Below are 14798 nucleotides of genomic sequence, written 5' to 3'. Positions count from 1 at the left end.
ATTTGGCACCCAGGAGGATCCCCTTTGCCTCAATGCCTGGCCAAAGATGTAAAGGTAAAGGTACCCCTAACCATTAGGTCCAGTTGTGGCCGACTCTGGGGTTGCGGCGCTCATCTCACTTTATTGGCTGAGGGAGCTGGTGTACAGCTTCCAGGTCATGTAGCCAGCAAGACTAAGCCGCTTCTGGCGAACCAGAGCAGCGCACAGAAACGCCGTTTACCTTCCTGCTGGAACGGTACCTATTTATCTACTTGCACTTTGACATGCTTTCGAACTGCTAGGTTGGCAGGAGCAGGGACCGAGCAACGGGAGCTCACCCCGTCGCGGGGATTCGAACCACCGACCTTCTGATCGCCAAGTCCTAGGCTCTGTGGTTTAACCCACAGCGCCACCCGCGTCCCGGCCACAGAAGTACCACATGCAAATAAAATGGGTGGAGGGCGGGAGTCACCTAACAAGCACAGTCAGAAGCCCCTTGCAAGGACTTCCATTTGCACAGCTTTCCCCTGCCCTTCTTGCAACCCCAGAAATTAGCTCTGGGTGGGTTGGAAGAAACCCTAGAATAGTGCACAGGGGAGGGGGAGTAGGGGAGTCATGCTTGCACAGATGGAATGACTATAAGATCACAACATTGAATTCCACCCTCGGCCTCTCCTCCTCTTTAAGCAGCTACAATTACCTACTAGCTACCACCAGGGCACAAAGATGATCAAACTTATACTTGAGATCAGAACCGTTATGCTCAATTCAACCTCCTAAGGAGGTTTTCCTGCCTGACTGCCTGCACTTGGCATTTTTATCGATGCTGCAAACGTCGACCGGGGACAGGAGGAGGAATCACCCACCTGATCTGGTGTTGAAGTAAAAATTCTGCATGTCTTTCTTTTTTTTCTCTTGAAAGCTAAAGGGTTGAGGTAGCCTTCGCCAATCATACCAGATGGCAGCCGTGCCATCATTGCTCACAGTGAGCAGAGATTCAGCTTTCTCACCTACTAGAATTTCAAAGGTGACCCGGGCAGCGATGCCAACTTCACCCTATTGGGCCGAAAGCAAACAAAACACAAGGATGCCAGAAATCGTCAAGTTTTGCCTGGGATGACCACACTGCCCCCCCCAAAAAAACCTTACCAGCTCAGGGCCAAAGCCAGTGCCGCTTCCAGATTCTGTTACATCTCTTTCAGCAAACGAAAACCCAGAAAATGTGACACCCATGAACATTTTGAACATTCTTCAAAGCACATGGAAACGATCTGCCTTGGAAGGCAGCTTTTGTTGCATCATTAGGTACCCCTACATGATTACAAACTGAATGGAAACAAGACACAAGGCTAGAGCAGGAGCGGCTAACAAGGTGCCCTTTAAACATTGTGCACTACAACTCCCATCATCCCTCACCCTTAGCCATGCGGGTTGCGATTGATGGGAGTTGGAGTCCACTAATATCTGGAGGGCAGCATGGATTTGGGGACGATTTTAAAAACCTAGCCTACCTCTTTCCTGCCCTCGTACCTGCGGCTCCTAGAAGCTGTCAGCACACAACAAGTGACCACAGCTTAAACCGGTCAGCTAGACCAGGTGAGGGTAGCCGATGGGTCTTAAACCCTTGGTGAGTTAGGGACTTCTTGTATCTCCTGCGTGCGAAGGCAGGTGGATTGAGCGAATGAGACCAACAGCGGGTCCAACGGTCAAGAAGGCAGTTTCTGCATGTGCTGTAGAGGGAATTGAGGGACAGATGGGGCTCATCAACCTGGGAAGGTAGCCCATCTAGGAGAAGGAAAACTCTGACCCTAAACCTCCGCTGACTTGGGGCTGTACTCATTCGTAAGAAAGGCTTTGGGAGTAAACTGCTCACTGCTTTGCGGGACATCTTTGGGAGAAGAAAAGGCTAAGCAGTAAGACCAACACAAATCAGGAGTGGAGTCCTTAAGGCAGCTAGATGGCATCTTCTATGCCTCCTATGGCAACTCCTGCAGCCAAGCCAGTGTCAAATGTATTGCTTTGCTTTGCTTTGGACCACATCAGCGAGGCTGAGGGAGGGGTCTTGCCGTCTGGGCAACCCGGGATCTCCATCCACACTGCCCAGGGCTTGTGACGCGGAGAGGTCACTTTGGTACTGCAAACACAGCAAGAACAATGCAGGAGGCAGCAGTTGCAGCCCCAGCAGGTGCAATAACCTTCCAACAGTTTGACTTCACCCCCGAGAACTCCCGAGACAGACAGATGCCAACCACAACAAGTCCCCCCCCCCACCTCTTCAGAAGTGGTGTTGATCCAGCGAGCTGGTTGTTCGCAGAACTTCAGAGACGGGCCCAACACTGGTGCTGAAACCACATCTGGGTACTTTGCTAATGGGTCCCTAATAAATACAGCAAAAAAATGAAATAATAATGAAAATGAAAATCATTCAAGATCAATTATGTAGCTCAGCAAGATTTAGTCATTTTTTTTTTGTCTCCGATTGGTAGTTTCTTCTCTTGGTAACCAAAGTGTAATGGGAATTGGGGTTGCTTGTGCGTAAATTCCGAACTGCTCCCAGCTGTTGGGGTAGCTAAACCTTTCCCTGATTTGACAGCCCTTACAAGGCGACTGTCTCAGTCACTGGCAGAATCCGTCAGTGGGCGTTCCCTAAACTTCTTCCAACATAAAAGCTGTTTGACGCCAAGTCTCCTCTTAGCCTCTCTGCGCGGAAGTCTCCTGCACAGAGTGGGCGTGGCCAGCGGAGGTCCTGGGCTCTCCCCGCTGGACCCTGTGGAAGGGTCTTGGAGCCCTCTCTCCGAAGACCTTTCCTCCTCCCCTTCTTTCCTGGAGTCACGCTTATTTCCTTCCCCAATGGAAGTATTCTCCCTCTCTCTGCTGGTCCCTTCTCTTGCATCATCGGAGAGCCCTACCTCCGCTCTGCGCTCCGATGTCAGTTCCCTGACACAAAGTGACCAAAAACTCACTAACTCAAAGAGTTTTCTTAAATGAAGAATTGCTGCGTGCAGGCCACTGCTGGAGGGGTACACTCTTTAAATCAAATACGGAGATATACAAGGCATGTCATCAAAAGAAGAAGAGGAGAGCCAAGCCCCAACTCACTTTGGGTTTCAGAGCCCGAACGGGTAAAATAAAATAAAATGGGGAGGGTGTTGCATAGAAGAATTGGAGGGTGGGGAAAAGGTTAAGCGGTCCCTTGCACTCACTAATTCCCCCGCCCTGCAAATACCTGCTGCCCCAGAATGAATATTTTATGGGAAATACGGGTTTGGAGAAACCATGCTGTCCTCACAAAGTCAGGCTTTGTTCCAGGCCTCTCATCCACCCGTCCTCAGCCAAACGTTACTAACCAGTGTTTTTCTTCAGGAAATTCTCTAGTTGTTTCTTCTTCTTCTTCTTCTTCTTCTTCTTCTTCTTCTTCTTCTTCTTCTGCTAAGGATGACAGACTCTCTGCTGTTACACTGGTGTATGGGTGATTTTTGCTTACAACTTCCAGGCCATCCAGGTCCTTAACTCGAGGGAAAGGGGGTAGGGGGAGAAAATGTGCTGTGATTTGTGCTGGCTTTGTTTCTATTGTTTAAAAGGAAAATCAGAATATCCAAACACAATTTTCATTATAGGCAAGGGGAAAGCTACCGAGAAGTTAATACTTTGGCCTCGTATGAACAGCCTTGCACATTGAAATTATTGTCGCCATACCGGGTTGTAAAAATCCAGCTTTTCTAAGATATCCTTTAACTCGTTTCGCCGCTGCTTCAGAAAGAGACTCTTCTCCCAGGTGCGATGGAAACTGAGGTATTTTGAAGGTCTGGTACCTGTGGGGAACGCCCAAATGTGACCCACAGATATATACACCAACAGTTCTAGTAACTGAGCTTTTATGTTTCTCAATAGAAAGTGTCCTCATGAATGCCAAGCTGCGAGCTTAGCTATAGCAGTTTCTGACTGATTCAAGCTGATCTGAACAGAAATTATAGCTCCCAAGCAGCTTGAAGATTTCTATTGCTTTTCTGGGTACAAACACACAACCCCTCCCTGCACAACCTCATATGAGATTATTAGCAATGGGGGGAAAGCACCTAACAGCATGCTGCGATCATTTTCCTCTACAGGAATCTAGCATTCGGGTTTTGCTTTCAGACTTTTTTGGGGGGGGCAGTCCATGCAGTTGAGAGGCTGCTGTTTCGCCCCCGATGGGGCCAATTTGTTGGGGTTGGCTATTCAGTCTTGTATGCTTAAGCCAAGAAATTGTCGCTTTAAAGATATTTAGCACTAGTAGACGCATCAATGGCACAAGACAACTGAAGAAGCCCAGAAAACTGTGCTCAGGGAGTGTGCTATCTGCCAAAGAGACAATTTCTTGGACTACTAGGGCGAAACAGGGATAAAATGCTGGCACCCTATCTTCTTTATTACTTCATATGCTGCTTCATCAGCACCTCACAGCTACTGGGAGCAACGTTGAACTTACCCTTTTATTGAAACTTCTTGAACTTATTTAAAAAACAAGAAAAAAATGAAAAACTGAGTGAAGAAATTGTAAGAACCTAGTAAAATCTGATATTGCAAGTTCACTTTATTTTAGGTACCGCTAGTTTGTAAGTTTTCATGGCACTTTGTAAGTAACTGTCTCTTTCGCACTTATTTGATAAATGTTGTAAAATTATTTTTGAACAACTGTGTGAATATTTGTCGCCAACGTGCTGTACGAGTTGCACTATTCCAGGCATAGGCAATCTTTGGCCCTCCAGATGTTTTGGGAATTGTAGTCCAAAACATCTGGAGGGCCAAAGGTAGCCTATGCCTGCTCTATTCTGTTGCCTGCATACACCTGCTTAATATTAATCCTGGCTGGGAATAGTTGGGACATTCTATCAATGCAGAAAAGCGGTCTCCAAAATTTTTTCGTATTTACCATCTCAGTAGTCCTTATTAGGGCCCGACGGCAAACAGTGCCACAGGTGGATGCCGCACCACTGCCCCAATGCAAGATGACTGCAAGATCACATATGCAGCAAAGCAACAGGAAATGACTCTACCCCTTTGAAGTCATCCTAGGCAACCTGCCCCCCCCCCCCAGATAGCCTGATAGGCTCATGGTGCCTCACCCATCTCCTTCCAGATGCTGCGAGGTTTGCCAATGTGAGTGACTTCTTCTGGGAAGCCAAGCTCACTTTGGCCCATTGTCACCGCCAGTCCATTGACCTCATCTCCAATGAGCACAGGCTGGTTCCAGAATTCAGTCCCTACATTGAAGCCCTAGGAAAGAAAGCAAAAGGTCACATAGCTTTGGTTTAGTTTTGTGACACAGGATAAAATGTGGGTACAACGCGGGGGAAATAAGAACACAAGGTAAGGATACGACTCAGGATTATGAAGAGCTGCTCGGTTTAAGGATGACCAAAGTGACCTCCTGACCTCTTCTTGTTATCTGTAATTACTCTCCATCCAACCCTGCTTTGATATTATCTCTGTATTTATGACCCTGCTTTTCTAGTTTACTTTTTTTTAAATCACACACAGAAACACTCAAAGCAACACAGCCAATGAAAGTTCAAAATCAGTGACATGAAAAGGCACCAAGGCATATGACAAATCTGATGAAGTAGATATTAGTAACAGCTAAATGGTGACTTAATGTTTGCATGTTGAAACAGAAATAAAATGTTGACTGAATGTTAATTATTTTTGTTTACGTTACATAAAATACTGCAGAGTTCTTGTGCCTTTCCCACCTGCCGATCTTACCGTTCTGAAGCTAAAAAGTAACAACAAGGTTCTCATGCAATGCTGAGCCAAACCATGACTTTGCATGAATGTACAAGCCTGCAAGTTCCTGGAGAGGAGGCTGTGACTGTATTGTTTTCTCCTCCCTCCCTGCTGCACTTGCCGTGAGCTAAGCCACAGTTTGCCTTAGTCTGGCTATTTGACTCAAGGCTCATAGTTTGCCTTGCTCCAGACAAATCACACGTGCTGCTGCAAAGGTCTGCCATAGCTAAACATTTGCCTTCGACATCCATATTCAACACCTTAATCTTACCATTTGTGGGGATGCATTTGGAGCAATGGTTCAAGCCCAGCTGACTAACTTGCATTCCACCCCCCACCCCCAAATACAGTGGTACCTTGGGTTACGTACTTAATTCGTTCCGGAGGTCCATTCTTAACCTGAAACTGTTCTTAACCTGAAGCACCACTTTAGCTAATGGGGCCTCCTGCTGCTGCTGTGCCGCCGGAGCCCGATTTCTGTTCTTATCCTGAAGCAAAGTTCTTAACCTGAAGCACTATTTCTGGGTTAGCGGAGTGTGTAACCTGAAGCGCATGTAACCTGAAGCGTATGTAACCCGAGGTACCACTGTACTTCGAGGGTGCGTGTGCAAAACACGCTTAACTACGCAGACGTGGAATTTGTCACAAGTCTCCTCAAACGTCACCCAAAGTAAGCTATCAAGAACAGTCACCTTTCCGAGGTACAGAAAAGGGAGGCTGCGGTCAATTAGAGTACGCTGTTCCTGGATTTTTCTGTAACTCTCCGCAAAGTTCATCAGCAGCTTGCTTTCCGATTTGTGGAGACATTCTAAAAACAAAACAAACAGGCAGACAGTTGTTCTCATGCTGTAGGCCAGTCCCAAGGTCTAGGAAATCCACATGGCACGTGCTCTATGCTCTGGGTTATAGCTCCACACTTACAATCACTTATTATTCATTTCAGAATATACACCCCACCTTTTCTCCAAGGAGCCCAAAAAAACTCTCAATTTTATCCTCACAACAAGTCCGTGAGGTAGGTTAGGCTGACAGAAAGTGACCGGCCCCAAAAGTCACGTCCAGTGAGCTTGATGGCCGAGCGGGAATTTGCTCCTAGCCCAGTCCTCTACCCACTACACCACACTGTCTCCCTTACTTAAAACCTCCCCTCCAGTCAAAGATAGAAAAGGCACTTGTCAGCACTGGAGTGAGTGCCATCAGCCGCCATGACTAACATGGGTGCATCTAGGTTTATTTGGGAACGCCTGCAACTCGCTTGCTGCAATATTTTATTTACCACACAGCCTTTTCTGCTGCATCCTCCTGAGCATCATGTTGCGGTTCCAGTTCTGAAGGGCCATGTGCTGCTGCGAAGGTGACGGGGCGCTTTTCTTTTCTTCCTCGCGCTTCTCTCTGAACCTCCCCAAAAGTGGGACTGACGCTCCATGAAGTAATTCATCAGGAACTAGTCTCGCTACCTGGGGGAGGGGGGACAGCAGTGCAGGCTTTAATTCCCATATAGGGAACAACAGCCTAAAAACAACCACCCTCAAATAGGCAAGATACTGACCTCATGCGATGCACCCACTATTTATCACATTAAAAGTTTGCGTGGCTGCAGACTTTATCCTAATTATGTTGGGAGTGGCTCAGAACTTACAGGGTTAAGAGTTCTGAGTGATGACGCCTCACATTCTGAGGGCGGGTTGAGAACACTGGGAGTGGCCAGTATCTCTGAGAGAGAGAAAAAGACGCACACGGAGAGAGTCGACATGGGTTGCGTCTCACCGGGAAGATTTACGATGTGTTGATCTGTACGATAATAAAGACTTTAAAGATAAGGAGACTGCTGTGTTTCAGCCTGAGTTATTGCCTTCACACGCAGAACGTTCCTGCTTCTCCTTCTGCTGTGTTTACTCTGCTGGAGTCAAAGGTCTTTGAGAAAGGTCAGAGCTGCGCCAGGGAAGTGTGCCGGACCCCCGGACTAAATTGACTCCGAACAATTAACACATAACTCCAGGCAATTCCAGACAGAATCCTTATACAGTGGTATCTCTGGATGCGAACGGGATCCGTTCTGGGGCCCCGTTCGCATCCTGAAGCGAACGCAACCCGCGTCTGCGTGTGCACGGGTCGCGATTCGCCACTTCTGCGCATGCCGTCATTTTGAGCGTCGGCGCATGCGCGAGCGGTGAAACCCAGGAGTTACGCACTCCGTTACTTCCGGGCCGCCGCGGTGCATAACCTGAAAACGCTCAACCTGAAGCACATTTAACCCGAGGTATGACTGTATTGCAAAAAGGTTGGCCGCATCCAAATTTTCCTGTATGTTTATCAGGCATGTTATAGCCCAGATTTTTCAGTCACAATCAAAGAATTGTAGAGTTGGGCTTCACCCCGGTACAGTTCCCCTTTATCACATACATAGCCCAGGAAGACAACAACAAGAATCCACCGACAGCATACGAATCAATATGGCTAACCTGACCCCAAAACCCACCCCCTCACACAAATAAACAAATCTCACTACAGCCAACCAAAGGCAACCAACTGCACCCTAGGCCGCCCCCAACCTCTCTCGCCACCAAGTAAATATAACAAGCGAATAGAAAGAGAACGCTGACACGAAACCCCACACATACACTGAGCAGAAAAATAGAAGCATTGCCACCCCACCCCACCCACCATTCCCCCTCTTCCCCCCTCTTCCCTTCCCAACCTAATACTGCATGCAACACTAATGTCTCACAACAAATGTAACTGATCTGCAGAAAACATAACTTGAAAAGAGAGACAATGCCCTCCCACCAGATGTCAATGAGATAAACAACTACCTGACATTTAGAAGACATCTGAAGGCAGCCCTCTTTAGGGAAGTTTTTAATGTGGGACATTTTAATGTATGTTTAATCTTTGTTGGAAGGCACCCAGAGTAGCTGGGGCGGGGTACAAATAAATTATTATTATTATCTAAGAAATTTTTATTTTTTTTTAAATAAAAAAATTATAGAATTGGAAGGGACCACAAGGAGGATCCAGTCTAACCCCCTGCAATGCAGGAATCTTTTGCCCAATGTGGGATTCAAACCCATGACCCTGAGATTAAGAGTCCCATTCTCTACCATCATTGCCTTTCTGCCCCTCATCATCTACACCAGTGGGCAAAGCCTGATGGAATGTATCTGGAGCAGAAGTAGGTGAGTGATGTCGCTCACCTCAATGAGTCCTTCCCCTGCCTTTTTTCTGTTCTGGGCATGCACAAAGGTATTCATCCAATCTAAAAGTGTCCCATCAGTGCTAGGTTTTAAGCTTGTGTAACAGGACTCCCCACCCTCCTAAGCAACCTCTAAATCTGCTCTGGGGGGTTCCCCCCAACCCTCCAGAGCAGATTTGAGGAAGGTGCGAGGCACATGGGACAGAATGAGAATGTCCTGTTCCAAAAGCATAAATCTTTGCTCCGATGGGATGCTTACTTAGTGCTGCATTGGATAAAAGTCTATCTGTCTGTCTCTCTGTCTCTCTCTCTCTCTCTATATATATATATAAAATGCAGGAAGTCAGACAAAATTACCAGTAAAATGGCAGGCTTAGAAAGTTTAAACAACTACATGGTCCTGCTGGCATAAAAACGTCCTTGAGGGATGCCTGCTCAATCAACCCACAAAATAATACTACATACATCATCTGAAACCAACCTGATCCTGCCCTCTTTTTGCAGCTTCTTGCTTGAATTCCTGGAGAGTTCCTAATATGCTATGGGGGAGGATATATCCAAAGTTATCAACAACTGGTTCTTCTAGACCTACAACAAAGACAGCAAAACAATAAATCATAGATCAGACCCATTGCATAGGTCGAACCTCAGAGATATTTTTTTAAAAAAACCAAAACTTCCAACAACTATTCAGGAATTTCCAATAACTAGCATAGCTCACTCTGAAATAAAAACTGAAGGTTGACTATACCAGAATATTGCAGTGATTTCTTGGTTTCATCTGAAGTAGTTGGATAAGCAACCAGGAAATATGACTTTTTCCCAACTTCTTGGGGCTTGGATTTGCGAATGAGATACTTCTTGGTCACAGGAATTTTCTCTTTCTCTTTTTCTTTCTCTTCTTGAGGCAGTTGTGCAGTACGGAGCTACCGAAACAAAACACAGCCCCAATGAAATGATCACTAGAGTGAAACATGAGACTAGGACCTATGGCAAAAATTTTACATGTTCAGGTGGTAAAAGAAATTCTTAGGAGAGAAAAACAAAGAAGGAATCGTAGAGGAATCTCAACACACAGTTCTGCATCCAATTCAAAACCACACCAGCCCCTGCTTGGCTTCACTAATGTGCTAGCAGTTTGATTGCTGCACCACTAGGAAGCTACCCTAGCCTTCCACAAAGACTGCTGACATCCTACACCCACCTTTTCTAAGTCTTCCAACTTGATGGCTAGAGCCTGGATTTCATCTCCTTGCAATACACAGCTCACAGGTTCTGGCTCTTCTTGAACCGGAGAGGAAGGCTGCTCATATGTTTTTTGCCTCTTCTTTTCTGAAACACAATTCCTTCGTTTTCCACAAAAATTCCATTTCACTCATCAATTTGAAAACATCGTTTAAAGTTTGGTAGAATCACAGGGCAAAGAAAAAGCATTGCTCCATCCCTAGTGTATATTGGAATCATACAACATTCTGGCTTCAGTTCAGATACAGGTCACACTCCGACCCAACAAGCCAAGAATATGCATGAGCTGTATGTGGGATGCTGGGAGACTCTTCCTGGCCACTTCAATTCCCCCTTTGCATAAGCGGCTGAACCAGGCATAAGCAAACTCCGGGCCTCCAGAACAGTGGCGTAGCGTGGGGGGTGCAGGGGGGGCGGGCCGCACCGGGCGCAACATCTGGGGTTAGGGCAAATCCATGGGTTAGGGGGCGCAAATCCACGGGTTAGGGGGCGCAAATCCATGGGTTAGGGGGCGCAAATTACTTGCCTTGCCCCGGGTGCTGACAACCGACGCTACGCCACTGCTCCAGAAGTTTGGGACTACAATTCCCATCATCCCTAGCTAACAGGACAAGTGGTCAGGGATGATGGGAATTGTAGTCCCAAACATCTGGAGGGCTAGAATTTGCCTATGCCTGGAACAAACCAGGACCCAGCACTTAACCAGCAGCTTCCTTACAGGAAAGTTTATGCCTTATTAAAGAAGTACATCTCTTTCTACACAGAGACCTGATGGAAGCCACACACTTCTGCCACAGACCTATCCTCTGCACGTTGGTTTACTCCCCTTTTAAAGCCAACCAAGCCAGTGATCATTGCCAATTCTCATGCCAGCGAATTCTGTAAATTAATTCCACACCATGTGCAGGACTTTCTTTCTACTGTCAGGAATTAACCGCCAACTGAAAGACCACTGAAAGACGCCCCCCTGCACTCACTTTGAGGACACAAACCCCGATTAAAGTCTCTCACAGGAGAATCAGCACCCTGTTCTCTTACTGTGCTTGACTCTACTACACTTTTGTTGCCACTTTCTGCCTCTGTGAAGATGGTGATCCCAGAACTAAGATCTCTGGAGCTTTTGCCAGGATATGCCCCAGCTGCAAAGGGCTTAGTCTGAGCAAACACTTAACCCTGGAACCTGTAGAACATATAGAAAGGTGCAGCGATAATGAAGGTTATAGTGCATAAGGTCCCAGGTTCAATCCCTGGCAACTCCAAGTTCAGCTGTTTGCACCCCTGACTGCCAGTCATTACGGGTGAGCAGCGGGAAGGCAACTAACTTCCTATGTTGCTTGAATACAGTGGTACCTCAGGTTAAGAACTTAATTCATTCCGGAGGTCTGTTCTTAACCTAAAGCACCACTTTAGCTAATGGGGTCTCCCGCTGCCACCGCGCCACCGGAGCACAATTTCTGTTCTCATCCTGAAGCAAAGTTCTTAGCCCGAGGTACTATTTCTGGGTTAGCGGAGTCTGTAACCAGAAGCGTATGTAACCCGAGGTACCACTGTATGCAACTTCTAAGATCAGAGACGGAAGTTCCTAAACGTTCAATACCAGTCTCTAGAGGGTAAAATACCAGCTATAAGCCCCCCATGTCCCATCCCCTCCGTCCCACAGAATCCAACTTCGAGGCCCCCAATAAAATATTTGAAGGGGCCAAGCCCCCCACCCCGGCAAAGTTGATGGGCACTGCCAAATGGTGTGCGCGCGCCATGTTATGTGATCGATTATGCAGGGTGGGGCTTACCTGCCCCGCCACCCCCCTATTTTATTCAAGTTTCGCACCCCTGCCTCCATCCTTCGCCGTGGTATGAAAAATGGCTCTAGAGCGCCTTGCAAGCTCCTCCTGTGGGCACCTTTTGTTTTTGTTTTTAAATTAAGTGCTCTCTCCATGACGAGCTTAACGCAAGGCGGCTTCCTTCCCAAGGCGGCTGGGAAACCCAGCCAGATGGGCTGAGTATTATTATTATTATTATTATTATTATTCCCTTTCCTACCGGGGGGCGTTTTACTGGTGCGCGAGTCCTTCTTTCCCGGCTTGTTCATTATGCCCAGGCTCCCTCCAGCTCTCGCCACCCTCGGGAACCGCTACTTTCCCCGCAAAAGCAGGCGCGCGCGCGCCGCCCGCAGCGTTCCCGTCTCCACGGCAACGACTTTTCCTCTAACAGCCCGGTCGGCGGCGGCGGCAGCTCCTCCCCTCTAGGCGGGGCTCGGGGGGGGACCAATTAGGCAGCGGAGAACCACGCCCACACACGCCGATGGAAGGGTGCGGGAGAGGAAGGAAAGCCCGGGTCCCCGGACGCATGCGCAAGGCTCGGCGCACGGGCTCAGTGTTCCGCGCGCGCCGGCGCAGCCGTGCAAAACCCCGTGGCAATAGGTGGGGCGCGCGTGCGGCGAGTCGCGCCGCGCGTGCCTCGCTGAGCAGGTTTTGCAGATCAGCTGTGGAAGCGCGTTGAGCTGCTGTGAGACGCGCTTTGCTGCATAGGCTCCAAGGAAAAAGCACCCGTTGTGTTGCGCGGCAATGCCTGCTAAGTAGTGGCTCCCTGCTTGCCTTCCTGGTTCATTTGTGAATCTTAGCGTTGGAAGGGACCCCCAAGTCTCATCTAGTCTAACCCCTGTAGCGCATGAATCACCCCGGAGCGAGTTCAGACCTTGTGCTTAACACCAGACGCCACCTTCTCTTTTCTGCTGCTGTTGTTTTTGATGCTCCCCAACCAGATGTCAATGAGAAAAATAATTACCAGACTTTTAGAAGACATCTGAAGGCAGCCCTGTTTAGGGAAGCTTTTAATGTTTAATAGGTTTTTGTATTTTAGTGTTCCATTAGAAGCCGCCCAGAGTGGCTGGGGAAAACCAGCCAGATGGGCGGGGTGTAATTATTATTATTATTATTATTATTATTATTATTATTATTATTATTATTACCTCTGCCAGGGGCGAGTTCACACACCAAGGCTCCAGTTGCAAGAGGAGCGGTAGAATAAGATGCTCTTTCTGAACTCCAGAAACACCCAATCGGCTGCCTCCAACTCTTGAGCAAATCCCCCTTCCTTTTCACCTTCTAAAAATGGGAAGTAGCAGAGGGTGCGCCGCCCCCGCATGGATGCAAATACGCCAGCAAGTGGTGTCACCACCGCAGTTCGGGGGTTTTGGTACTTATTCCATTGTTTTCCCCGCCTACTCCATTGAGGCAGGCTTGTTTCTCCATAAACTCGGATATGACGGTGACAGGAAAAGTCCCATTAGTTTACATGTTTACCAAGTGATGTAAAAACGTAAGTGTTGCAGGAGACGCCCAGTGAGCTCCTGACAGTTCCAAAATAAAATCCTAGCGTAGGAAATGCTACAAGGAAGAACTGGACTGGGAGGACACCCCTCCCCTCAAAAATATCTGCCCCCCCCCCGTATTTGAGAATAAACATTTGCTTTAGGATAAGAGTTCTGCTACCTTACTAGCAATTATCATATGCAAAAAAAAATAAAAAAAATTAATGGCCAAAGCAAGTGATACCGCATTTAAAGAATTAACAATTGTTAATTGGGTAGGTGGCTTTAAAAATACAGTTGTAGGAGGCTTGAACACTTTGCTGCCTGCTGTCATTGGTTTTTGGCAAATTATGCTGTTTTGGGGAGGGAGGGGACCAAAGCATGTATGTCAAAATGCCTATAATATTTTCTCTTTTTTAAGGGGGGGGGAAGAGAAACTAAATTGGCAAAAGGAGGAAAAAGGTCATAAACTGTTTGTTAGAGGGGATATCATTGTATGTTGGCCATTTCTTTTCTTCTTCTTTTAAACCAGACCACACAGGTCCCCTGCATCAAACTCCATATGGGACAAATTATTTTGTATTTTATAACTAGAATGTCCAAGCATTCAAATGATTGCATGCTCCTTTGGCTCATCCGGTTTAACTGTACACACATATTTCCTTGCTCATATAATAGAAAGTTGTTTTCAGGGGATTATCTGAAAACATGTTCCCTTCTTTCCTTCCTTGCTTTCAGTTAAATCTTGACCATGTTTAGTCAGAAGCAAGTCTCGGTGATTTCAGTTTGAATCTCTGCCAAGCAAGTATGTTCAGGATTCCAGCCTAAATTTCGAAATCATTTCGTCAAATCTAATTTACCAGTGAGGTCTAAATACGCTTTGCGGTTCAAATAACAGAGGCACGAGATCATAAGGAGCTCTCCTGTTGCAAAGCTATTGCTGCCTCAACAGGTTCCAAACTTGCTTTGGGAAGGATGTGAGTAATAGATGTGTTCCTAGACTGCAATTGTAATTTCGTGCAGCATGTCTTTGCCATACAACCATGTTGCTGAAGAGGCAACACCATACTGTCCATTTAGCCAACTGGAGGAGTCTAGCACAAGCTAAAGGCAACCTTCAACTATTTGCTATGCAGATATATCCTATGGCTCTTGGGCTTGTTCTTTCTTCCCATGGTTTTGACCACATTGTTCCTATTTTCCCATCTTTAACTGGCTGCCTTGTTCATATAAACTTCTCTTATAGAGCCATTTCCCCTTTTAATTTGTCAACCCTTTTGCCTCCTCTTTTTTCTTTCCCACATT

General features: G+C 47.0%; 1 protein-coding gene across 3 annotated transcripts in view; it reads right to left on the bottom strand.

The window, feature by feature from the left end:
- MYCBPAP (MYCBP associated protein) overlaps positions 1-12363 on the bottom strand; it is a 31424-nt gene extending 19061 nt beyond the window's left edge. For 2 of the 3 annotated variants that reach the window (XR_014544341.1, XM_083598124.1), the window contains exons 1-11: positions 12224-12363; positions 10143-10270; positions 9690-9864; positions 9420-9526; positions 7022-7202; positions 6438-6553; positions 5085-5235; positions 3676-3791; positions 3327-3484; positions 2251-2356; positions 846-1035 (exon numbers count right to left, since the gene is read on the bottom strand). Coding sequence is in view for 2 of the 3 variants with exons in the window: in XM_083598124.1 (XP_083454250.1) it covers positions 846-1035; positions 2251-2356; positions 3327-3484; positions 3676-3791; positions 5085-5235; positions 6438-6553; positions 7022-7202; positions 9420-9526; positions 9690-9864; positions 10143-10270; positions 12224-12272 (1477 nt within the window). In the remaining variant the exon portion in view is untranslated. The remainder of the gene's footprint in view (positions 1-845; positions 1036-2250; positions 2357-3326; positions 3485-3675; positions 3792-5084; positions 5236-6437; positions 6554-7021; positions 7203-9419; positions 9527-9689; positions 9865-10142; positions 10271-12223) is intronic. The other variant, XM_083598125.1, reaches the window with a different exon arrangement.
- Positions 12364-14798: the final 2435 nt, after the last annotated feature.

Source organism: Podarcis filfolensis (genome assembly GCF_964270895.1).
Source record: "Podarcis filfolensis genome assembly, chromosome: 2".
Lineage (NCBI taxonomy): Eukaryota > Metazoa > Chordata > Lepidosauria > Squamata > Lacertidae > Podarcis > Podarcis filfolensis.
This window is presented reverse-complemented; position numbering and strand designations above follow the sequence as displayed.